Here is a 26,495-nt window from a genome sequence, read left to right on the forward strand (position 1 = left end):
CTGTAGCTTCAGTTTTACAATGGTGTGGGTGTCCTTTCATACATAGGCCCATAACTCGACTGATTCATCGGGAATCGGTGCTCGAAGCGAAAAAGCTGGATAATGAAACGGTATCGATTCTCCAGCGTGATCCGTGATAAAACGAAAAGTTCGCCGCGGACACACACTCTTAACCCTGTTTCCCTCCACGCGTATCGGTCAGGATTCTAGCTCACGACGCGGAACGTAATATTAACGGCCTGTTGGAATATGTTGATAACGGTCGCCAAGAGAAACAAGAAGAAGATTCGTCTCCGGTGCGTGTTGCCTTTATCCGGAACTTTCGATCGCGACACCGAATGGGCATCGATGTTTGCTGACCCATTTCATGAGAACTCTTTTTCTTTTTTCTTTCTTTCTTTTCTCGACTGTTCGATCGACGATCGCTTACCGGCTGAAAATCACTCGCGATGACGAGGAAGCTTCGTGTGGTCGTTACAGAACGCAAGAGGAACCGCTATTCCATACGGGCGGTGTTCACGTACGACCTAACACGTGACGAGGATGGTTCGTGTGCCTAAGTAAGAGGAAGAAGACACCAAGGTGGGAGCAATGCTCCAACGAGAAGTCACGTTTCGTCACCGAATTACCTAATCCCGCTTCCCGAATCGTGTCGTTGGGTCAACGTAACCTTGCTGACAGTCAACGAATGCTCGACGCCCATGGAACATCCTTCGATACAATTTTTCGGCTATTCGTAATTAGATTTGGATCGCGAATGAATTTATTTGATTAGGGGGGGGATTATTAAGAAGAATCATGCCAAGTTATTCTAAATAAAATTCCAATCGCCCGAGAGAAAATTAAGAGAATACTGATTATTCTAAAAAGAAAGGTTCCAATTGCATCCCCTTTATGCACCGAAGGCGAAATGCATCGAGGACGATCCCGGGGGAACCTCCTCCGAATTCTTTAACCGAGCTCAACGTCCTCTCTCCAGCAATTCTCCCCGATTGTTCGCCGGCGGGAACGTGTTCAGAAGTTCACGGTCACCTTGAAAAGCATCATGAAGGTGTATTACGAAACGGTGGCGTGGCTCGCGTGTGCACAGACCTTCTCTTCCAGTACAGAGAGCGAGAGAGGGAGAGAGAGAAAATGAGAGAGAGAGAGAGAGAGAGAAGAAAAGGCAGCGGAGAGAAGAGGAAAGACAAAGATGGAACGGCGTTGGTGGGGTCTGCAGTTTGTTGCCCGGTGACCGAGTTCATCGCCTCCTCGTTGTCGATGCCCCGAAATCGAGAATCTTCGAGAAACAACTTACCAGCTCGACGAGACTCGCTTTTTCATCGAAAGCTATCGCCGAGGGAAATGAAGAAAGAGATGAAAAAAAAAAAGTCGAAGAAAGAATTCCTCGTGTACTCTTACAGAATTGTTCGAATTTTAGTCGAACACGGCTGAGCTTGCAGCAGACATTTTGTAACGGTACAGAGTGTTGCACTTTGTGGACACCGTTTTATAAAGGGAATACCTTGCATCGTGGAATTTCAAGCTTCGATTTTAAGAATCTATCAGACTGCTGATATAAAAACTTTGATTAAAGCGAGAATCAATTGAAATCGTTCCTTTTCATTTGACGATTTAAACGATCTCGAGATCGTGATCGAAATCGAGAACCTTCCGAGCTGAATAATTCCACTTAATCGAAACGCCTCGATTTAATGATTCGTAAGCCAATTCAACTAGTCCCATTAAAAAATGATACGGTCGATATTCGATCACCATGAGCCTCCTTTTATTTTTTGCAAGCCTTTATAATTTTTGTCGATCATTTGTTGGACACCTTCGTTTTATAATAGAATAGTCACCGCGAAAATTGGCCTCAAAAATTTTGGTATTCATGCATTGTTCGTTTCAAACGTTTTTAAATTTCTAATTAATAATATGATTTCCTATTAAATTTGTAATGTGGACTATTGGTGATTAGTTGGAAACATAAACGATAGAATAAAGAAATATTGAAACAGATATTCGATATCGGATCGGTAGGCGCGTAGAACAATACTCGGTGAACTGGTTGCGAAAAGTGCATAGAACTCGGCTGCATCTTTCGTTATCGAGATTCCCCGCTAGTTTCATGGGTTCACTGCACCCCGCGCAATGGGCAAGATAACTGAATCTGCATCCCACTTTTCAAACGGCGCAGCACCACGATACTCGAGTAACCGCATTTGGACGGTTGTGCATCCCAGGAAACTTTCTGCTGATGCTATTTTACTGCTCGACCAGTCTTGCCGGTCAACGAGAAATATGAACTGTATCGGTTCTATAGTTCAGTGAACCGAGTCGAACATTAACTTCGAGCCATGGCCGGTTGTTATTGCTGGTAAATCGGGATCTCAGTGTTAAAACGATTTACGTCGATCATAATTAATCGAGTTACTTTTACGATTATCTTTCGTAACAACGGTGCATCGATTTCAATTAAACGTGGAGTTAGAAAAAGATTACAAAGATTTCCAATTAATCATAATCATAATCTCCACATTTCCAACCTCTCCCAAAGACTAAAAACAACATCCCTTAAAGTATGATGAATCAATCAGAAATGAAAATCTCCGGGCACTTGCCCTTAATCTGATTACTCAAGCACGGGTGTACGAACTGCTGCGTTCTGTTGCAAGCAGAAGGCGTCGCGTCGCTTAGCGTCTGTTCGCGTCGCGCTGCGGTTCGCTGCTGCGAGGACAATGCACGGGTTGAGTCGGTACAGCGTCGGTCAGTGGCCGTGTGCCTTGGACGGTTACGTATCACGTATTCACAACGCGAACTTCTCTTTGATCGGTCATCGGCACGACCCTCGGCTACCACGTACACACGTATTTCTACGTGTACGTACGTGCACACATTGCCGTGGCAAGTAGTTAGAGGGGAACGCGTGCGCACGTTTGCGATGCCACGTTGTTCCTTGTGCATTGAACGAGCCTCATTGTGGCAAAGTAGCGTAAACCTGGCCAGGATCGTCGCCTTACGAAACGAGGAAGAGATTGAGCAGGGTTGTTCGAGGAGTTGCTCTTCCGGTTGCAGTTCTATCCCACGGGACAATTTATATGTAGGCCAGAAGAAGACGGAAAAGAAATCAGCCTCGAGGTATTCCCAAGGAGGAAGCATTATATAAACGACTGGAAATGGTGCGGAAAGGAATCCAGCAACAGGTAAGAGAAACGGAAGTCCTTCGCGAGAGATACTACTTGCCTGGCCTAAAAGCGACGCGTCGAATCGAGGTACAGGCATCATCGAGCGAACGTAAATAATGCGAGGCGAGCACCCGGCTGGCCAAGTGGAATGGCCACTGCCGAAAGTAAGTTTCGGCCGAAACTAAAAGTGAAGCGATAAATGCACGGGCCGAACGATCGAGCTGAATCGCGTCGATGTTGGAACAGAAACGGACCTCCCTCATCGGCATTCTTCCGCGAGCGTAATCGTTCGTCCCATTACGTTTAACTGTGAAACGCTAGGCCCCAATTGGGCCAATCGTACGGGCCAACGATCAGAACGGCTGATGGTCCCGATAAGATCGAACATCTCCACGAAACCTGAGGATCCTTCTGACTACTTTCGTTCTTAAGTCAAAGATTGCGCCGATCCTAAAATTTTCAAAAATATTCGATTTCTAAGTGAAACTCTAAGTCAAACTAAGTTAATCTGGAGGAGATTCCTCGAGGTAACTAAAGCAACAGCCTGTAAGTGGCAAAAGCAACGCGTCCACAGCTAGGTGGATCGCTGTCGAGGCTCGACCGCTCCAGATCCGTCGTTCTAAATTCATAAGTACCGATAGTGCAATCGAGTCCAAGCGGTGGATCGAACGAGGCTTGCTGTTAGGCTTGCTCGCGTGCCTCGAGTTCTGCAACGAGCGTGAAAGGGGGAAGAAGAGGAATCGAGCGGTTCGAACGATACGGTGCAACAGGGACGAACGGACAAACTTGGCCGAGGGGAATACAACAACGTTTGCTCAGAGTGGGGCCACGTCAGATACCCTCCTCTGGAAGGAGAGGGAGGTTAGTGAACGCAACTGGACGCCGGTCACTCACCTCTCCGACCATATTGCTCCACATCCACGGAAGATAAAGAGGGGGCGACGGGTGGGCTTGCAGGCAGGCGTGCACCAACTTATGCACCGACTGCGAATCACACGGCTTATGTAATTGCGTGAAATTTCACTGTTCGATCAGCCCTCCTTCCTCGACGCACGTTAAATAATCTCCAGCTGGAGATTGATTAATCGAGCGAACAATCGTGGTCAGATTAATTTAGGCTGACGTTTTGGGGAAGTTTCAAAGAAATATCGTGAATCTTTCTCAACCTCCGTGTCTCTTAATTTGAACGATCTTCCGAACCATGTGGCGATATTGCGCCATTCCTTTTCCCCTTTCGTGATATACTCGTAAAGGTAGCCGTGAGATGTAATACATAGAGCGGCCCGAGGGCAGACAAGAGGGGTCCTCATGCTGCGCCGCTGACCGAATAACCAAATTCACGCTCGCCTACTTTCCTCGTTATGTAACGAGCCGTTTTATTCGACCGTAAGAGACCCATTTTTTTCCGTATACCCTAGTCCAGCCAGTTGGGAAAGAAAGTTGCGAGCTGCCGTTTCTCAATTCTTACGAAATCGATTGCATTACGATTCGAGATCAAAGCGACGCCAATCCTCGACGTATTCGACTTAGGAACAAAGGATCCTTGGTGAAAAAATAAATAAAAGGAATGGAAAATGAACGCAAGAGTATTGAGTAAACACAAGTTGGTCGTCACGCAACGACGATTGACTTTTCCAGATACACACGCACTCGCGGATACTTTCTCCGACATGGTATTGTGTATTGTTTTCGTGACACTCTCACCGGTAGTTAACCGGTGGTATGCAACAATAACCGCGGTGTGTTAGTGGAAACTTGGTCGTCTGACGAAATTTTGGCGGGAACCGTAGCGACCTAGATCCACTTGCGCCGTGTGGGAACACGGTGTGGATCGAGGTGAGAATGCAAACAGCAGGAAATCGCGTTTCGTTTAATTGCGAACGTTAAAATTCTTGCTAGACCAGCGTCTACGTTTGCCATGCTTCTCGAAATCTAGGTCAATACTCTGCGTGAAAACGTTGGAGTATCTCTGTTATAAAAAAAGTTGTTGAAATATAGGAAGTCTGACACTATTTGAAAAGAAAACTCATAAGTTTAAATGTTGTTCCTCGAGGTCTGGTGTACGGTGTTTCGCGTTAGATAAAACTCATTCTACGGAGTGTGGGTTAGGTCAGGTTAGATTAGATTATCTCGAAACACCTTATGCAAAGAAAAGAAAAAAGGAAAACCGCGTAATGGAAGGCAAGGAGGTCGTGATCGGAAACAACGATCGCCGATGTTCTAACGCCCGTAGCGGACGGGCAAGCCACTTTTCATTCTTCGCTCGTTCCCCGCGGCGATGCACCGGGTTCACTGAACCCGACCTGACCCTCGCTATATCGATGCTAATGCGGGACCACGCCAACGCATCGGGGACCAACCGGTGGACTGTTGCTCGTTACCCGCAAACCGGGCCGCGTGCTGAGCATGCTTCCATCAGCGTGTTCACCGGCCTAACTGCCCCGGAAGGAACGCATCCTTTCGTTGGAACGGGAATATATAGCCAGACTGTAAATCTGCGCTTGCTCGCTCGGCCAACCGCTTTTCATCGCGGTTAGAAGCTGTACATACACTCCCGTCCATAAGTCATGGAAATTTGGATGACGTTGAAAATTCAATAATCCATTCATTTCACATAATAATTTAGCGTTTATATGTGATAATAATTTCGAGTACCTTACTAGAATATATAAAAAGAAATGAAAAGTTGAAATTGAGGTGATGGTAATTCTAGTCACTGGACATCTACCCCATTGGAAAAATTCTATGTCACAGGAAGATTTATGAAGAGAAATTTTAAAATTATTTTTAATTGCTATCCTAAAATGGGAGTGCACTGCTAAGTCTTTCATGACTTATGAACGGGGGTGTACATGGGCGCGCACCAAGCTCGCGATTACGCCTCGTTCCGTGGCCGTGCGGGATCTAGACACGGTTTGACTACCACGTTTGACAGTTTGACTGCCACGATGCTCGTGAGAAACTCGCCGCTCGACCCCCAACAGGATCGATATTTTTTTTTTTTTCGCTGGCAACGTGCACGGGTGTTCCGAGCTAACGGAATCTCGATCGGTGAAACATTTCGACCCTCCACACCCTTTTCTCCTCCTCGTCGTCATGGTGTTCCATGGTGAGGATGATTTTTCTAAATCAAGTACGAGGGGAATTTTTCTTCGGATCGTTCAACTGTTAATATTTACTCGGGCCGAGTTCTATTTCCAGATCTAAGTCCTATTGATTTATTTCGGGATAGAATTCTATAAAAATGGTATCCCCGATTGATATAAATTTATAGATATCGAAGAATCTATAACATCCGATTATTAATAATTCCCTGATTATAAAAATTTCGGGAAAATGTTTGCGCTGTTTGTAAATGTTGAAACGAACGAAGGAATTCGTATCGCGACTTGCAACGGTCCTGTGCCGTTTTGCTCGCCTCTAACGATACATCGACCTCTCTCCTTCTCTCTCTCTTTCTCTCGGTTGGTGGTGGCATGTGCATCGGCTAGTGCCCCGACGGATCTACAGTTAGGCGAACCGAATTCGCGACAATGAACGAGGAAGTCAGCCGCGGACTCACCGTCCGACCTATTTTTAGGATGCCCGCGTAAATTTAAACGACCTAGCTTCAACGCTTCTTCCGCGCCCCGGCCAATGATTCATCGACTTTTTGGAACCGGAAATCGACCCTCTATTTTAGCCACTGCCGGGTGAACGCCCTTCTTCGTGTCGCGTGCCAGCATCTCCCGAGCATTCCGATCGAATAGATACATTTTCATTCTATCTCAAGACCCAATAGATTTTTCAAACGCTTCTCGAACGATCTTTCAATTAACTTTTTTTTTAATGAACAAATATTTTCATTCGATTAATTAGTTTAACGATGCGGACACCGTGGAATCTCTGTTCTCACGTTTCCAAAGCGATTTCGTTCAATTCTCATCGATTTATCCCGGTCGAGTGGCCACGAGCGTATTCGATCGGCTTCGTTACGTGCTCTCGATTCCGATTAACCCGCTTCGATCGATCCAGCACGAGCGTTCGATCTCGCCGATCCCACCCACGCGATTTGCTCGACTTCTCCTTTAAAGGGCACCTGCCACCACGATGAAAGCGAATTTACACAGATAACGCGAACGATATCGAACTTGTCCACCGACGACCAATCATTGTATGCAAATCGTGCTCTTTTTTTTTAGAATTGCTCCTCTTACATCGGTGTAAAATCCTTAATTGACACGCGATTAAACGACAAAGTGGACGACTTTGTTAATAAAAAAATTGTCCGACGAAGTGACAGAAATTAATGCTAGCGATGTGGGAGGAACAATGCCACCTTCGTTTGTTTGCGCAAAGTCAAAGGCGTTCATTTTCATGGCGAACTCTAAAGGAAACTTGAACATAACTATTCCATTGGTACACAACTACCGCAACGTCGTTAACTAAGGCCAGGAACGAGGCAAAGTACAGGGGCGCCGTATTGGTCGACCTTCTTCGGTCATCGGCTCGAGTGGTCCCCGTTCTTTCGAAATTTTATGGTGCCAGGCGGAAGCTGTTACAATGTCAGCTACTTCAATAAGATGTCCATCGTCGAATTAATATGAACGGGTAATGAATATTACCTACGGAAGGCTATTCTAAGTCGATTCTGAAGGAGGATCGGTTAACCTTTTAGAACGACGGATCAGCCTTGATTTATTTAGCAATAAATTACTAAATGATTTGGCTCTTTTTAGATAGACAGAAAAACATCATCCACCTTGAAGTTTAATTATTTTTTTTCTGTCATGGAACTACTTTTTCAGAGTTTCAATTATTTCAGCGAAATAATGGCCCCAGAAAATTATTTCTTGATTTTTAATCGTTTTATCGGATCCTTTCGAAGGATGGATCCCAAAAGATGACGCGAATAAGAAGGAAACCGTTTGGCTCTTCCGGTTCACGGCAAGACCTTGAACATCGTCGGCGTTCACAGACACTGGCCCGGTATTTTCGACGCGATACTCATTCCTGAGACACGCGGGGGAACAACAAGCGGGGCCGTTGACCTGAACATGGCCGTCACGGCGTCGTGGACTCGTGCAAAATAATTCGCAAAGGATTCTGCGGAGAGGACAAGTGACGTGGACACGGTGGCACCGTTCCGGCCAACTTTACGATACCACAGCGTCCCGGAAAAAGGGGTCGAAGACCCCGAAGCCACGCTCCTCTACGATTGTAGATCCCGTTTGAGGAAGTTTCAGTGACTTCGAAACGTTCCAAACGAATCCTCTACGATTATTCGAGATACCTTTTCGAGAAGAGCAGCTTACAACTGGACCTCGGACGATTTGCAAATGATTAATCTTAATTCATCCATTTCGTATTCTTTTAAAAAATGAAACTCGAGTAATAATCACTTGCAGTTGATAACTTGGCAGAGTGAAAATGACACAGATAAATGAAAAAAATTTTAACCCTTCGATGACCTGGGCCATGATAGTTGAGGGATGAAGTTGGATCTTGAACTTTGATCAGTTATTTAGATCATCACAGAAATAAATAGGCTTTTTCATCTGGAAAAATGAGTCGAAAACCTATTTATCTAAAAATTCGATCATTCGAATCGGACATGGGGGTCCAGACACACCCAAACAGTCTAGCGGTCAGCCACGACATCCGCTATCGGCGTTGGCGAGCTTTTCGGCGATCCGCGTGGCGATGACAAGCGTAAAGGAGCCCACAAACGGAAGGAAAAAAAGAGCGTCCTCGGTTGAAGGTGTCACTGACTCCCGTACGTAGGTGATCGACCTCCATAGTCCCCACCTTGCACGCTTCGCTGAGAACCTCCGTCCCTTACCTTCTTCTCTTCCTCTTTCTCTGGTTGCCACTGTTGCCCCTCTTTCCTCCAGCCGTCTGCGAACGCGTACACGGCAGTGACGTAACGCCGGTTATTCAACCTGGTTGCTTGGCCAGTGACGAAATGCCAATGCCCACGCTCGCCTCCGAGAAAGTTCCTTTTTTGCTTCCATTAACTGCCACGAAAACGTTCGAACTTCGTTTATCAGGGAAATCGACGGGATTTACGATGTAGATTTGGGGGGGGACCAGGTGCTAGGGAATTTGGGGATGTTTCTAAAATGATGAGAAACCGATGGAAATTTATGTTAATCGAGAGATATGATGATATTTTGTTTAGAAGATGTTGTTAGAAAATTTCGTAATTAGATAATATGACCTGTAGACTTGAGAAAATCTAGGGATCCCTAGATAAATTGATAGATATCCAAGATTAGAGACGAAATCGAGCGTGTTTAGAAATATCTCTGGAAGACTTCAACAACATCGTTTGACGCGTGTATTCTAAGTGTGAGTTAGAAACGGAACTAGTAGGAAACCTTGAACCTCTTCGGGTACAACAACTCCAAATGTCTGTCACGAAGCGCCAGATTTGGGGGGATTTCGTTACGTAAGCTGGTAAGCGAAGGAACGAATCTGCCTCGGGCTTGGTCGGAGAAAGAGAAAAAGTTATGTAGTAGCGGTCGCCGTCTAACGCGAATCTAACGCGTCAGAAATAGAGGGGGCCAGAAGGTAAGGGGGTCAGCCTAAATTCATAGGTCCTAGACCGTGCTGCGAACGAAAGTGTTTACTGTTTACAGTCGTTACTTTCGGGCTTCGCCACCACGTCATCGTGGCCCCGTTAGCAGCCGTTAGAAACTGTTGACCAAAAGTCAGTGGATTAGAAAGAGTTAGAGCCAGTGTATCGTTTCGTAGCCCAAACAATCTCGGCGCCAAATTCTTTCAACTTTCTCTTTTCAGATATCGTATCCTATGCTTTTCTAATTATCTAACGATCAAGGTAATATCAAAGTATTTGCCCGACCGATCAAACGTTCGCGATACTTAACAAAATGGCCGGACGCCTGTCGGAAGTGGAGTGGTAAGCGCTACTGATCCGTCAGCTCATCAAGATTCGGCGAATGACGCAAAGTGACCGCGGAAAGTTCGATCGTTTGCTCGAAGGTCCTGGCACGTGCGTGCCGAGCTGCGATTCCGTTAGCCGACAGGATCCTGGCGTCAAGGATACACGCGCCGGCAAGCGTACGGTTGCACACGCTGAGCGGTGAGTGACCTATGGCTCCTCCGCTGGCTGCCCTCAGCGGACATTCCGTGTCAACGCACTTGGCTTTACACGAGTACCGGTGTCCTCGTGTCGGACCACGTGCACGAGCAACGTATCCGCGAAAATGGGACCGGTTTTTCGAAAATGGCGACCACCGTCAGCGACTTCTTCCGAATCCATCGAGAGAGGGAGTCCCAGTTCGACCGCGTTTCGCACTTTCGACGCGCCGCTCCTAAACGTAATCGTGACGTAACTTTGCCAAATTTCGAGCCGACCCGAAATCGTTCACGGACCTCCGGTTGCCCTTACCGATGGTGAGAAACACCTCGAAGAAGGGGCAACGTAACAGCCGCTAGAGCCGAAGCTCTTTTTTGTTGGCGATTAGCGTAACGGTGAATCCTTAGGCGAGATCGCGGAACGCTGGTGTCCACTATCGAGAAACTATCCGACTGCTGTTTAGGCTGATCCTCAGCTCAGCTTTCCTATATTTCCATCCCTTTTAGACTTTATAGAGCAACAAAGATGAGCATTAGGGATTTGTTCAAAACGACGAAAGGGTTGAAAGCATATCAACTGATGTTGGATAACGTTATTAATTGGATAACGTACGTAAATGAAACGTAACTTGCCAAATAAAACACATTTCTAATCCTCGGATCTTTATGGGTCAACCGTATCAATCAGAAGCACCGGTTGCCAAAACAAGCAGGAAACGGAGACTGTAAAGTGGAACATAAACAAGTTGGGTTCAATGACCCGAGTGCCTCGTCATTAGCCGCCAGAAATTTCATTAAGGGCGCCCAGCTATTGCGCAAGAGATTAGGATCATCAGGGTGTTGTTCACCAGCGTACTCTAGACTGGTGAACAGGACAAGTGTCTACCAGAGTCTATGGAAATTTTTTAACCTGTCTAACCACAGTGCAGAGTCGAACAGCTTCCTTTCTATTCGACTGTGGTTCCGTTTTCGCCTAACGGAACGTTATAGAAGTTTCGAGCAATCTTTAGAAAAAAGAAGAATACCGAAACAAATTTCGAGATAATTAATTATAATTATCTAGGAAAATTCGCAAACCTTTCGAAAAGTGGTCCATATGATTTCAAAGCTTTCTTCGTTCATCTGAATTGTTTACGAAGTCATTAACACTTCGAAACAGAAACTCGAAGAGCGGAAGCGATCAATCAATCCGAGTTGCAGCAATATTCTGCACGTCAGACGATGACCGTAGGACGTTACCATTTGCAGGGAATGGACGATCGCTTATAAAAGTAGAAACTAGGCAGATTCGACCCAAGTGGATAGGTGGACGATCGAAAATAATCCAGGTTTCGCAAGACGTTTCGGTCCAGTGCGGAAAGCAAGGCCATCAGGGTCGTAGGCATCGCTAGATGGCCTATTTGCTGACAGAGAAATAATGCACCGTTTATCATAGGCGCATTATCGTTAATTAAGAAGTAAAAAATAAAGTAGAGGAAAAAAGTTGAGTCACTTGGAACCTTCGGTGAATTTCAATTACTTTGTCGTCGCATTAATACCTACCTCAAGAAAGAATTTGATCTTGATACATTACAAAATATCGGTGGCTTCAAACGGTTTATTAATTTTTTGCTACGAAAGTAGATCGTAAGCATAATTTTATCTTTGAATGAAACTTGAATATTCTGAATTTTGTAATTTATTCCGTTAGACGTGACAGTCACTGCTTCGATGCAGAACGGCCTTCGAGTAGAAACCATTTATCTTGATTTTACTTGACTTACATCGCGTTTTCCACCGCGTCATCGTTTTACAACGATCAGATGTTGCATTTTTTTTTCTCCTTTTCTCTTTTTTTTAAGGAAACCTCGCGTGTACACGGCGAAAGTAACGACGCGCTCGCGAGCAAGACGTTTTACTTTCAATCGAAAGCCTTTCTTCGATGTTCCTGGTGAAACGATCGAGCACTTCTTCCGACTCGCTTTCTTTCTCGACTAGTTTACTCGCAAGTGGTCATTGATTCTCGATTCCCATTAAGGGAGCATTGATGGCAAATGGTAAATTGATGATAGTGCACGATCCAAATGACTTGAAATTTGGATATTATCATAATGAAGGATCTTTAATAAAAGAAATATGCCAAATCTTTCAGGATAACGCAAAACAAATCTGAGATCATCAGCTCGCGATATTTGCTAAAGGAGGACTATGTAGGCTTCAGGATCTCTCTTCGGCAACTTTCAAATGAAATATCTCGAGCGACACCATGATCAAATGGTCCACGTAAAACGTATAGTTTCTGATATGAGCGAGCATACGTGGCGTCTCTAACGCGTGAAAGTAAGAGCCGTCTCCATGTACACCGGCCTTGATTCGACCGGGGTTACCGTCCGACATCCAGGACGGCCGAGGCCCGTTTGACGTTGCTCAACAACAAGGTGGATATCGTTAATGCGGCCACCTCGCGAGCCGTCGTGACGAAATTCCTGTTACCGACTCTTTAACGCCAGCCTTTAGAAGGGGACTCCTCTCTATATTACAGATTCTCTGATATAATAAACTTTATATCCTTCTGATTTTTCATTCGCGATTTCATTGACAATATTGGCTCATTATCTTTTATAACATGATTATAAAAGAATATTACAAATTATTTCTATAACCTTTTGCACAAAGATACAAATTTTTATTTTCCCTGCCGCGAGAAGCTCGATTTCATTATGCGTTTTAAATAAAACGTTGATCGAGCGCGTAATTTGTGGTTACAGAACTTTTTCCAGAAGATTTAATTGACTTCATAAGCGAACACGTAACGCGATCGAGGGAGCATCGTGGATGAAAGAGAAAGAAAAAGCAAAATGTTTAAAGGATATTGTAGTTATTCAGGAATTTATTCCACCTGCGACCGCAAATCGCCTGACCGCAATCCCCGCTGGCTATACCGATCTGTGTATTGATTAAGAAATTGCGAACAAGTTATTCAATCGTTATGGTATGTGAATCACCCGTATGACACACAGATCTATAACAAAGAAGTCAATCTGTTAACAGTGTCTATGGATAAAAAAATCGGGTTAATTAAGGCTGCGTGTGCGTCACAACTTCGAACTAATTTTCCTATGCATAATTAATATCTACAGCCTTCCCCCGCTCGATTTCTCAAAGTTCTGCATAATATATCCATAGAAAAAAACAGTTTCTACATATTCTATTCAAGCGAGGTGCAAATAAGGGCTGTCTGTATTAAGTAATTTAATAATTACATAATACAGAACCTTTCTCCGCTGACCGAAACGTCTGAAGAATCAAGTTCTCAAAGCGACCCACTGAACGATCCCATCCAACCGCGTTGATATGACATAACTCACGGAGGATGAATCAGCAGCGTGGCGAAGAGAATTTCGTGGCGGGAAAAGAAATGTCGCCGTGAAGACGACCAGGTCAGAGCTGCTTTCTCCTCCAGAGGAACGAGCAGCAGAGGAGCAGCAACAGCTAGCAGCTGGTAGCAGTGATCGAGAGTAAAAGCGGAGAAAGAAGAAAGAGAGAGAGAGAGTCGTATCGGTTGGAGAGAGAGAGAACAACGTCAGGGAGAAAGGTGAAAGCACTCTCACCTCGACTCGTAGCCACGAACGATCTTTTCGGTTTTTATGCTGTGCTCCACCGAGAATACGATTCGTCTGTTGCCTCCGGGACACCTCGTCCCAGTTAACTCGTCCACCCGATTTGTCTCTACTTCCTGACGTGATTTATTTAGCCATTTTCTATCAAAATTCCTCGGAATACAATGGAGGATAAATTATAAGGAAATTTTTATTAATTTCCATTGAAGGTTTATCAAGCTTAATACCTTCTGACCCGATATCAGTTTAGAGAAGAGGCTAATTTTTCAGACGAACACTTTTCATACGACGTGATCCCGGAAGTCGGGGTCCAATTTTGGCCAACGTTGAAAGTGATGAAAGGGATAAAGAGACCTCGATAGCGGGCGTAGACCTAGCGAGCGGTTCTGTTGTGCTCGTAGAACAGAACAACGGCCCTGAGAAGCCTTTGTGAAGCGTTGCGAAACGCAACGGGCAGGCAGCCGCTAGTGCACGCTCGTATCTATTATTACGTGAATTTTTCTTTTTCTCTTTCCCGGGACTCAGGGCCGTGGCGAGTGTAGCCTTCCATCGGGATCAGGTGTCCGGCTCGCGCCTACTCACCTGAGCGGCTCGATTAAAATGAGATTAAACGGTGATCGACGTAACGATTTCGATCCGTGTCGCGGGCGTGAACGGGACAAGGAAAGCCTGTGCGAGGCATCCTTGAATCGAGAAAGCATTGATTTTAGTATAGAAGAAAAAATTTCCTATTGCCCTCCGCCAATCAACTGATCAGAATAGCATGGATTTGATGCTTTATGCATCTACCTTTCGTTTCGTTCAAACTAAAGTCCTTCGATTGTAACGAACGTAATTGAAACAGGATGAAGAACCGTTTAACAGGACACAACGCTTGGCTCCTGACAGATAAATGCCTTTATGTAATGCTGCCAGACTTCTAGTCTGGATAAAGAGACGTAAACCGTTGCGCAATGACCCCGTTGCACGTTTCGGCCAGGCCGTGTTGGGAAATCCATCGTGTCGTTAAAAATGTGGGCCATCGGCACATTCTCGATCCACGAAAACAAGCTGCGGTTCGAGAACGAGCACAGCGACTACGTTCTATCCGCTTTTTGATCTGCCCTTTCACGTACAAGAAAGAAATATCAAAATTTAGCCTAAATTGCAGGTAATTACGCTTAATTTCCCGGTGAATCTGATGGTTACTATCGAAATTTCCTTAAATAACTTCAACCCTGAGCTATTTGCATGACGATAGTAGCGCTAAGCATACCATAACTCTATGTAAATTAACATTCAACTCGTTTGTTAAATAAGTACTTAACACATCCCCCTAAGGCTGAACGTACAGGATAGGTTTCATTCTGTACCGAGGATAAACCGCTAACTACAAAACTGTCCATAATCTGACAATACGAAGCTTTCTACGAAAAGCCAGGTAGTTATGTATTCATGAGGTAAGGTGTTAGCAATGAAGCCAGGTCATTTTCCTGAGAAAAGGTGAGGAACTTGGGAAGACCAAGGCAGCCACGCGGACGATCGTAGCGCCATCGAGCAGCGCATCGTGGAAACTCTTTAACAGGTATATATCGGTTCGTGGACGCTAGGTGGCCAGGTAGGCTGACCCTGGTAGCGAGCAATCCCAATGTCAATGAGCACGTGAGCCCCGCTCGAGGAAAAATCGATACGCCTCAGTGTCAAAGCTTTTCCCGGCAAAAGGGAGGTAGCTGCATATGTGAGAACCAGTCCGCGAATACATCAATTGTCAAATGTTTACCTAATACCCCATAGGATACAAATAAGGTCCCAAACCTCTGATAGGCCCGGTACTTTCCCATTATCCTTCATCAGCCACGAAAAGCACCGAAGATTATCAATAAAAAATTAATGGATCATCGAACCTAATGAAAATAACCTACTCCTACATTGTCACACCCTAATTATTCTTCACACTTGCAATGGCCCGCTAAGGAAGCACCCGGAAGCGATAAGCTCTAACCCTAAGAGACACCATATCAAAAGTTCCACCAATTTCATCTCCATATGTCCCAGTGACAGAAAGAAATGATTGGAATGAAAGAATAAAGCAACGAACCTCTGATGCGTTGACGACGCCTCTCAGGATTCTGTGTCTGGTTGGTGTCCTTGCATGCCACTGTTCCGGTACTGTTCCACGAAGTTGATTCCTGACCGATAGGGTTCTCCGTTCTTCCCTTCGCATGCGTGTGCATACGTGCACGCATAATTGGCGAGCAAAGATTAGCCATGCGTTTGTTTATGGAAGACATAGAGGATAGAAGTAACCGCGTATGGGGTTACTCTTTTTAGGGCAGAGCTGTTCTATGGGGTTCGGAGTGACGGATCCCATTTTCGACCGGATCATCGCACGCCACGGTCGCTGACATACCCGCACTAATGACAACGTATCGGATACTGTTGGCGCCGCGTACTCGAGGGTTGATGTCCATGAATGGGGCGGAGGGGTGGCTGACAGGGTGAACCGGCGAACGCGCACGCGTCAGGCGTACCCACGCGATTTCGCCTGTTCTCTAAGCTACCCTTCCTCGACGATTCTTTTTTGAACCCGTTCCTGTGCGTAGGACTGATGACGCACAACTTATGTTTGCTGGGATATTTACGACCCGGCTCCTGTTTTTCGAAATCAGCGAAATTACACCGCGATTTTCTGCTCTTTTAGAAGAACATTTAGAACATACGAAACTGCACGAGGGGCAGAGAGCTGCGAATTTACGGGCTGTTACCCCTTGGACTTTTATCCGGGAAGGGTGAAAGTTTAAGGGATGACGCGTGTGGAAGATAATAGTGGACGTTGGACGTATTTTTAGTCGGGGATGTTTGCACGGAAGTGTTTAATTTTGACATTCTATTTTTTTGGCGATGCACCATTGTACACGTTTAAGTTATGGATTACAATTTACCCAGCTACCACCGTTCCAGGATTGAATACAGAATATTAAAAAAGTCATTAATATTTAAATACAACTTTAGTGATTGTACAGTTCGTATTGTATTAAAATTATAATAATAGCGTTAGACTTTTTGTTGCAAAGACTTTTCTAACACTCTGTATATCGTACCTTTAACCTCGAACTTGACATCGACGCAAAGCAGACTATTTTTACAACGGCTTGTCGCAAGGTAACTTTGCGTGAGGATTCGCGTTGATCGTTTAATCTGCGATTAATTAGCGGATTACTTACGACTGATAAAAGACACGCCAAGAAGATGAACATCGACTTACCTGTAACAAAAAAACAACGTATTAGAAGTGACAAGTTAACGGTCGAAAACAAAGGTTTAGATAACGAAACGATAATGACCGATCTACATGAAAATTTCAATTTTATGGGAAGAGTTTTTTTACTCGGATCATAAATACCTCACCTTTGTTTCGGTATTTTCGTTTCGCTGTCAGCGTTGCACAATTGAGCAACGCGCTTTTATGTTACCTCACGCACAAGTGGGGCACGATCGACCAAGAATAGATATTCCACGCAGAAGAAATTTCAGTGATAACGTGTAACCGCGTGGAAATATTAATTTTACAATGTTTTCACAAAAGGAACGCAAAATTATAGAAGTTACAGATTCCGCCAGGTATTTAAAATAGTAACAAAGTTTCAGTACACTTTAATTAGACAACTTCCAATTATCATAATTATATTTAAGTTTCAGAAACGAATCCTCTATATTTTTCAGCTTTAAAATGATTTTGTACTCGCTATGTAAGGGTTAAATACCATAATACCGTAATAATGAACAAAGTTCCTCGCTGAAACCATAAACCATTCTTAAAATCCAACACCAGAGAATCATACTTCCACCTGGCTTAAAATTTAACCGAGTCCCATCATAAAATCAAGAATAAACCCCTAAACGAGGATCGTTCATCGTTTACGAGGTCGAAATCTTTATTGCACCCTCGCATCTGACCCTTCGCCCAGGTCGAAGGGACCTTCCGGTCGTCGTACCTAGAGCATACTGGGAACTTTAAATTTCCCGCCGAAACGAGGCCGGTCCTTCTGGTATCTATTAAGTGATAACGTTATCAGGAGGAATTTGCACATCCCGATACCGACTCACGAGTCGCGAATTTCCTGTTATACCGACTCGCGGCTCGTAATTCGCGAAAGGATGGTGGCGCCTCCACGCAGAACGCGTCAGAACCGTTTCGCGATTGCGGTCGCATACAAACGCGTCTGTAGGCTTACGAACATTCCCATCGCCCTTTTCTCAATCTTACACATTGTAATCCCTTAAATTTTTATGCAACGTGGCACACTGAGATTCTCCTAGATTCTCCCTGAATTTTTTGGAGGAAAAATTCAAATGAAGCGAAGCTCAACCCCTTCAAAGAGAGCGCATCAAGCGAGGGTCTAAAAATCCTCCCTTATTTTTTAGAGGGGCGCGTTTCTTTTTTTAAATTTATTTTCTCAGCGATGCAAATGGCCATTTTATAATTAAACATCTCCGCTTGAGAGACAATGTATCAACGTATTCTTGGATGGAATAGAATCGAGCCACTACATAGGTGTTGGTGCACCTTGGAAACTCACCTACCTACCGGGTCGTTGACCGGGCGTTAAGGAAAGTGGGACGAAGCAAACAGCACTCGGCGTTAATGCGCGAAGGCCTTGAGAGATCACTGACGCATGCGTCCGTACAGAAAGATCGAGAAAGACCACCCTGTGAAGGAGGAACGATAGAGAAACGTGCAAAGAGGAGAGCAACCGAGTAACTCGTCCTTTCTCTTTGATCGCGCAAGCACAACATCGAAGCCTACGAAGAACGAGGAAAAATCCCGTCGCAGCGTCGTTCGTCCCGACGCGACGCATCTGCCACCCCCTTTCTTTGCTCCCGTTCCTCCGCGTCCTCTCTACGTAATCGGTCTTTTCGATCGCGAAGGGGACAGCCGCGCTAATTTGTAATATCGACAACGTGAAAAGTGGAACGGCGAACGACCTCGATTCATCGTCGCAATTTTTCTTTTTCTCTCATTCTTTCCACGCTTCCCCCTGCCCTGCTGCTTCGCATCTCGACCTCTTTCGGCCGAGCTTTTCATCGAAGCGAAGGATGAAGTTAATTGGTCGAAGAAACGGGGAAAATACGTACGTTCCAGGAAATGTTTCAACCCCTCTTTCGAATTAGCGATCCCAAAAATATTTTTTTCTAGAAAAATGTTTTTCTATAGTGAACGATGGTCTGAATACTAAAAAACGCGACGCAGAAAATGGTGGCAGACGCCCGTACGAATTTCGAACGACGGCGACTAAAGGTGCGTTGACATCGTTACGTCAACGCGATGGTTAAATTGGTCCGAGCGCGTTGCGGAAACTAACGCGCGACTTATGTAAAGTCCGCGAACTTACATACGGTGGGTGTGACGAAACGAGCGATAAATACCTGAATTTGTAATCAAAAGAAAAGTACATTACACTTTTGAATTAGACAAGCTCTATTCAAATATCTGGTAATTAAATAATTCGTTTAATTTTGATAAAATACCGACAACCTTCCCTTGAACGGTTCGGTATAATTCTCCTTGGTTTCTGCTCTCACCCCCATTCGAGTCGGCTGAAACGCATCGAAGCGAGGGGCATACGAGTAGACAAATGAGCCGGTTAATTGAACCGTTTAAGTCGATTTGATTCGCCTGAATTGCATCGAGAGCCAGCCCCGGACGACCAAATAAATTCGATAGATTACGAAACCGGCCGGTTTGCCGGAAGTCGAACGGATCCGCGGAGGTAATCCAGCACGGCGACGACGACAACCTAGCACGCTTGTGTGATGTCAATCGGTGCCTCTCTCGGGAAAGTGAAAGCACAACCGACGGCGTGTTGTAAGCTTCATGGTTACACGATGCCTCGAGCGACGTTTCGACCCGTCTGAAAAACCCTCCTCCACCTCCATAGAGTACATATTTACTCATCTAAATTGTTTCCAATCAATGAAACACCAACGTCGATTCATTTATAACATCATCTGTGCGTAAATTTCCAAAAATTCACCGTGGCCTCCAAAGATGCACCACTTTCCAACAGTCCGGTCACGCACGGCACACGTGTGCCGTGTGTGACGATGAAAATAAGAACCGCGTGCTTTCGCACCGTGCGTTGCCGAAATTTCACTTGGAACCGGTCGAAATTCCTCTAGAAAGTCGATCGCGGATTACATTCTTCGAACGGTGCCATTTAACCGGTGGCCGGTGCATCGTGCGCGCGATGCAGCCTGGTGCAGCACGCAATCGTCCGACGAGTTACGCAAGGGGACGGAAGGCGAAACGAGTGCACGAATCGAGGGTGTGCGAGTTACGCTCGAACGAAATGGCAGATCGATCAACGGATAACACTCGAATAGAGAAAGCAACAAGCCATTACCGTTATTCTTTCCCTCGTTTGCCCCGCTGGTCGACGACCCTAAATGAAATATACTTGCGTAACGCGCTAACCACCGGCTAACTATTGCGTTCGGTCTAATCCCCTGCTAACCGAGTACACTTCTAACCCGATGCATTATGCATTTTTTCGTAATGATCGAGTACCGTAAGAATGCAAATCGCGTAGAAAAATGATAGAATTCCTTGGGGGGTGGTTAGATTCGAAACGGTAGGGATGGAACAACTCCATAGTCGCGCGCAATTTCGGAAATGCCGTTGGTCCGGTTCACGCGTGTTCTAATTCAGGGAAATCGATGTTACGGTAACGCATAAACAGGAACAGAGGGTGGTGGCGGAGCAAGAGAGGGTTGCTACGTGGGATCTGTGTCGCGGTTGACCGGGTTAGGGATCGTGACGCGAGGAGTTCGTTGGCCTCGCGACCCGATACCAGCGACCCCCGGGATTTCTGGGGTCGAACGAGAGAGAGAGGTAGCGAGGAGAAGCTGTCTTTATTACGCTCCAAGACGTATCTGTCTTTTGCAAAGCCGGAAAATTTAATATAAGCCGATTTTCTCTGTTACTTTCATCGCGAACGATCTTCGTCCCGATTGCTTCGCGATCGAAACTAATGGAATTCACCGAGGGAATATTTAGCAGCTTGAAATAATTTAACCGGCTATTTCGAGGGAACGTTTCGTTTATTCAAATGAAATTTTATGAAATGTTTTTCGCTAATCGAATCTACTGTTATTTCTGTGTACGCTCTTGGAAGAGGATTTAGATGGAGGGAGTAGAATCAGGAAATAAGGAAGCGACGGTTGATTCCTCGCAGGTCAACCACGTGTATGAAAGAAAGCAATCAGGTGGGAGAGGGATGGTGGGGTGGAAAGGCACCCCGGGGAAGGCTGACCCTTCGACCTTTGACTAGGGGAGGGAAAACGTGACATCTAAGTTTATTTCGAGAGCGGGGAAAGCGTGATTCGTCACTCGGATCGACATCGAGTGAGTCAGATTTACGTTTAATCCTCGAACGCGACACGTGTCGATTCGGAAATAAACGGGGCACTAAAATAGTGACTAAATCGATAAAAAATTGAGTGAACGACTCGATGAAAGATAAATACTCTCGACGATTGTTCTGCTATTAAACTGCACCAATCACCCGCAATAATTACACAATATTTTCCAATTACCGGAATTCCTCGAGAAGAAGAATGTTAAACAGCGCCACAATCATAAATCTCTTATCTATTCATCGAACAATAAGGGGGGAAAAAAAGGCAAATAATCACCGTGGTGAAGGGGAGTACAAAATCGATCCCGTTATCGGCTCGCTAATTAAAGACGACCGCTCGCTAGATCGCGAGAAAATATGCTGTAACAGGATAAAAAAGATCAAGCTGAACGTGTAGATATTAAAAAAAGAAAAAAAGTCAAACGATCATGCACGACGTGTCTCGCGTTGTCGCCGGCAATTTACTTAGTCACGTCGAGTGATTAACCGTTAGCTTACTAATTTGCATATTGCGCAATCAACACGACCGGACGAGTATTAAACGGGCGCCGGTTAAAAATCGCAACGATTTCTCGGTCGATCGCGAGGAGTTCGTCGCGGATCGACGACCGCGTCCTTCGAAGCCGGAATAATCCAAGGGTTTGTCGACATCGATCGAGGATAATCGTCGTTTATCCATTCTGTTTCTTTCTTTTCTATTTTTTTTCTTCTTTTTTCTCTTCTACTCTACATGTCACCAGATTTTTCCTAGCTCGAATCGACATCTGGGTTGTTGCTTGATTATCGTAATCAACGAGAGCGTTCACCGTGTATCGTGTTAGGAAATAATTGATCGAGTTTATTGCACGAGTTACACCGGTGATCGAGAAATGATCGTGATAATTTTCTTGTAAAATTGCAAGTTTTCTTCATCGAGGATTTGTTAGTAATTGGGGCGTTATTGAATCAATATCAGATTGCAAATTCTGATACACGAATAAAATTACCATTTTTCTGATCTATCCAACGTAATTATGATGGAACAATGGGATTATTCGTGTTCGAGTTACCAATTGTATTATATCAGCTTGCGGAAATGATTTTTAGATAGAGTCAATAACAAAGACACGATTGATACAAATGTGTTATAGAAATAAGGTGAAAGTTACTTGCTTCTTTTGTTGCTGGGAATATCTGGAAATGTTGGTTACCTATTTCTCGCAATACAATCGGTAATAAAATAGATACATAACTGCATTATGTAACTGGTAATATAAATATTAAAAAGTTAGTAATTAAAATTCAGAATTAATTCACAGGAACGAAAGTGGGGTTTTATAATTTACAATCGACAGACGAACTTTTACTAAAACGTTGCAGAACGAAACTCATTGTTTTTATTTAGATTGCTATTTAAGAAATCAGAGTTTCCATAAAGTATGGTAAAGGAAATCTTGGTCGACCTTCTCTTGCGCAATCAACGAAAAGTGGTTCACCGAAGACACAGAAGATTCTCGAACGAACACTGGCAAAGTTTGTCCATTCGGCGAAAAGAAACGCAGACGGTGTAATATATTACTAGTGCACCGACGTAGAAAGTAAATTAACGGCCTCGTCGAATGTGAAAGTTGTGCCATTTCGCACACTTTCCACGAGGCGAACGCGTTCAAGCAGCGACGAGGAGCTTTTGCAACACTCGCAAACTGTCGCGAATCGTTGCGCAAGTCAAAGTGTACCGGATCGTTTCTCTGTTGCACCGATCGCGCTACGAGATTATTATTAATTATAGTTGACTCGCGACTATCCAAGGACGTCCCCTTATTTTCTACACGTGGTTCGTTCACCCCGATATCCCCGTTATCAGGCTGCGATCACCGGTCGCTTTTAACAGCTCGTTATCGTTCGCGCGAGCCACACTTCACGTTTCACTAGCCACGCGAATGGGCAACGGGGACAATTTATAATGATTCCATGTATCTGGCTCTTTATCCACCATTTTCAGACGAGTCTATCTTACAGAAGTAGATACAATTTTCTGGAAAGTCATAGATCGAAGTTTGACGAAGTCTGATTAAGTTTGATGCTCGTTAATTTCAATTGTTCTTATCAGAAAATTTATGCCAGCTGAATATGTTCTTCATGGAACAGAAAAATAGTCTGGAAGCAATCGTCCAACGGTAGAAAACCAGTAAATCACAAGGAACACTAATAAACAGACAACCATATTTTGAACAGGATTTCTTTAAAGGCTGAGCGCTTCCCTTGTACCAGCCTCTGTCGTACAATTTGTCTAGAAACCCCTTTATAAACATTTTTTATTATCCCGCCTGTTTCAGATTTTTTCCGAGCTTCGAGAAGCGATAAAAATTCGCAGAACCGTAAAAAGACGACGGATTCCGAGGATACGCGCAACACAATAGCCTTCCATGTTTTCTGAAAGAAAAATATAGCAAGCTATGTGATTTACAAGTGGAAGGGTTTACAGGGCCCTAGGATATCCTTCCAATAACGGTAGAAAAGAAACAAAACGAATGACAGTCCATCGCCGACCGTAACTGTACCTAATGAAAAGGGAAGGGTTCGTCGTGCGTAGCTACCTAGTAAAAATAAAAAAAAAAGGGGTAAAACATGGGTAACGGGTTTAAAAAGGCCAAGTCGGAAAGTCAATTTCTTTTCTAGCTAATCCTTTCGCAAATAACACGGTCCTGTCCCCTCGTAAACGCGTAAACACTCAAAGGATTAGAAGTCGCGCACCCTTCTTTTTTTTTTTTTATTTCTTTAAAACGCCTCTTTCCGGCCGGTTTATTTCGAATTGTCGACAGGAAAGCGGATTAAGGCGAAGACGGTAAGCATAAAAAGCAGTAAAATGTTTCAATTTTTTAGCCGACTCTGGGTTAACGTTCTTTTCAGACCCGGGAACCTCTTAATTTGGAAGTCACTGGAACGCGTTTTCCTTTCCTACTTTTCTTCTTCTTCTTTGCTCATTTTTTTGGGGATTATTTTTCGCTCGGCTTTGCTTCTGGAACGACCACGCGTTTTTTTTATCGATCCAGTCATTTCGAAAACGTTGCGAGGGGTAGTAAAAGTTAAAAAATCGTTTGGTAAAATATTGCTCTACCCTCGCTGAGATGGTATAAGACCATATCTGACCCAGGTCTCGAGCGACAAAAAAAGAAAGTCATCTCTGTCTAAATTAAGGAAAGGATTCAGATGTGACCCGTCCGTCACGACGCTGTTTTCAGTCACAGGTATGTAGGATTACCTGCGTATATAACAGAGTTTCTTCAAACCGATTTCGTAACGCTTTTTACGCGTTCCTTTCCAGGCGAATTTTTGCAACGTCCGCGAGCCTCGTTCTTAAAAGTGTACCGCATCGATGAAATTTGTTTTCTGTTTGCTGGATATGCTACATGTAAATTGCAGGGTTTTTACATTGTTAGGCAACGATATTGTATAACGCAAAAAGAAATACGAACAAATCGAAAGGATTTATAAAATATAAATCCAGAGCAACTAAAAATATTCCACCTAACTGTTGACCTTAATTCGAAGCTTCATCAATAAATATATTCCACGAGAATCTCCTACACCCCTAAAAGCTTATCGATACATATGAATCATCCAATAGTAATAACGATATGAAAAAATAATCCCAAGCATCATTTCACCCCTATTTGTATCAAACTAACACGCGAACTCGAGAAAAGGCTGAATTATCGAGGTAGGAAACGTGCTCCCGGCGGTCTAATCAGGCCGAGGAAAGCGGGCGCGGAAAGTGACGCTCGTCGGTGGTGGTGAGGGTGGGGGATGGGTGAGGGTGGCCGAGGAGTCGCTCGGATTGCGAGCGTCGAGGTCGCGGGGTCGTTGACCGGCGAGGGTGGCACTCACCCTTAACTAGGTCAACGGTTCTCTCTTTCTCTCATCCCCACCACTGTTACCCTATCCCCTTACTTACTTTATCCCCTACTATTACCAATTCCCCTCTACTTTGATTCTCTTCCTCGCTCGTCCTCGTTCCTTCTCTCTCTAGCATGGTCCACGGTTCTGCTATTTTCGCGGAGGCCACTCGACACGGATATACAGGGTGTTCCACGCAACTGGGACAAGACGTATCTTTGTTAGAGATGGAAAGAATTAAATACCGCCGTCGAATATTAATCCTTTTTATAAGAGATCGGTATAATATACCACTTTTCAATAAATTGAAATTTTCTTTGAAAATTTTTTAGCCATTCCATTGATACTAAAATAGGATTCAGCCGTTAAAGAAAAATTTAATTTTTATGGATGAATCAGTCACGGCTGAAAGATTTGATTTTACCTTAAATTAGAAAATAATAGTCAACTGCAATTAATGCACAAAATATCGCTGAAAGTGCTAGGCAAGAAAAATATCGAATGCTTGAACCAGTAGCTGCAGCGATAAAGTGGTAACAGAACAAAATTACCGAGCTTTCGAGAGGAACAAGAGGTGGCGGTGGAGGGTGGAGAGGAGGTGGCTACGGTGTAGATATAATATCTGTAGCAAGGGGCGACAGGTTGGTGGAAATGCTATACTTAGAAACCGTTCAGGGGAAGGGGTAGCAATACCAGGGCTGGCTGGTGGGTCAGAGGTCGTTGCCCTCGAGGCTGCTACCCTCTGCTCTCCTCCCATCTCCATCCTCACCCACTCAACCGAGTTTCCGGGGGTTGACTGTGCGAGTAGTCGTGAAGCTTGCTCGAATTTCCGTGAAATGCGCGGGATCGTCCGCCATCTGCTTTTCTTTTCTTCCTATTATTCAATTTATTCAATTTTCGCTCGTCGGAACGAACTATTATCATTCAACACTTCTTTCGACGTACAACAACGTTTATCTATTATAATTATAGACTCGAACCGTACATCTCACCGATAACAAACTTATCAGTGTTTACCTATCGCGTTCTCGATTTACCAAGAAAACTGGCTCGATGTGACCGAGATAACCGTCGCAAGAGAAAGTCCGTCTTACCCTCCGTAGAAGAGAAACAAAGAGAAAGTCGTGATCACGTGTGAATCCGCGACGAAATAACCAGAAAGAGAGAAATCATTCCCCGGTGCGAACACTTCCCTTTCATCGGCATCCGGACCGACCGCCTTCATCGCTGCTTAAACTTCCTGGTCAGACCACTCTTACTTTCTTCCCAGTGAACCGTGACTCGATAGGCTCGTACCAACGTTTGGCATCAGGAAAAAAGAACAACTCCAACAATACCATCGCTCTTGCCCAGTTTGCCTGTTGCGTTACCCCTCA

General features: G+C 44.6%; 1 protein-coding gene across 3 annotated transcripts in view; it reads right to left on the bottom strand.

Annotated features, from left to right (window-relative positions):
* The window catches only part of LOC114872458 (nuclear hormone receptor E75), a 110,521-nt gene that overhangs the window by 31,065 nt on the left and 52,961 nt on the right, over positions 1-26,495 (bottom strand). The window contains exon 1 of one of the 3 annotated variants that reach the window (XM_029179669.2): positions 15,924-16,110. The exons of the other annotated variants lie outside the window; for them this stretch is intronic. Coding sequence (XP_029035502.2) covers positions 15,924-16,095 — 172 coding nt within the window. The 5' untranslated portion in view covers positions 16,096-16,110. Of the gene's footprint in view, positions 1-15,923; positions 16,111-26,495 lie in introns of those variants that run through there. 3 annotated transcript variants of the gene reach the window in all.

Source organism: Osmia bicornis, chromosome 11 (assembly GCF_907164935.1).
Source record: "Osmia bicornis bicornis chromosome 11, iOsmBic2.1, whole genome shotgun sequence".
Classification (NCBI taxonomy): domain Eukaryota; kingdom Metazoa; phylum Arthropoda; class Insecta; order Hymenoptera; family Megachilidae; genus Osmia; species Osmia bicornis.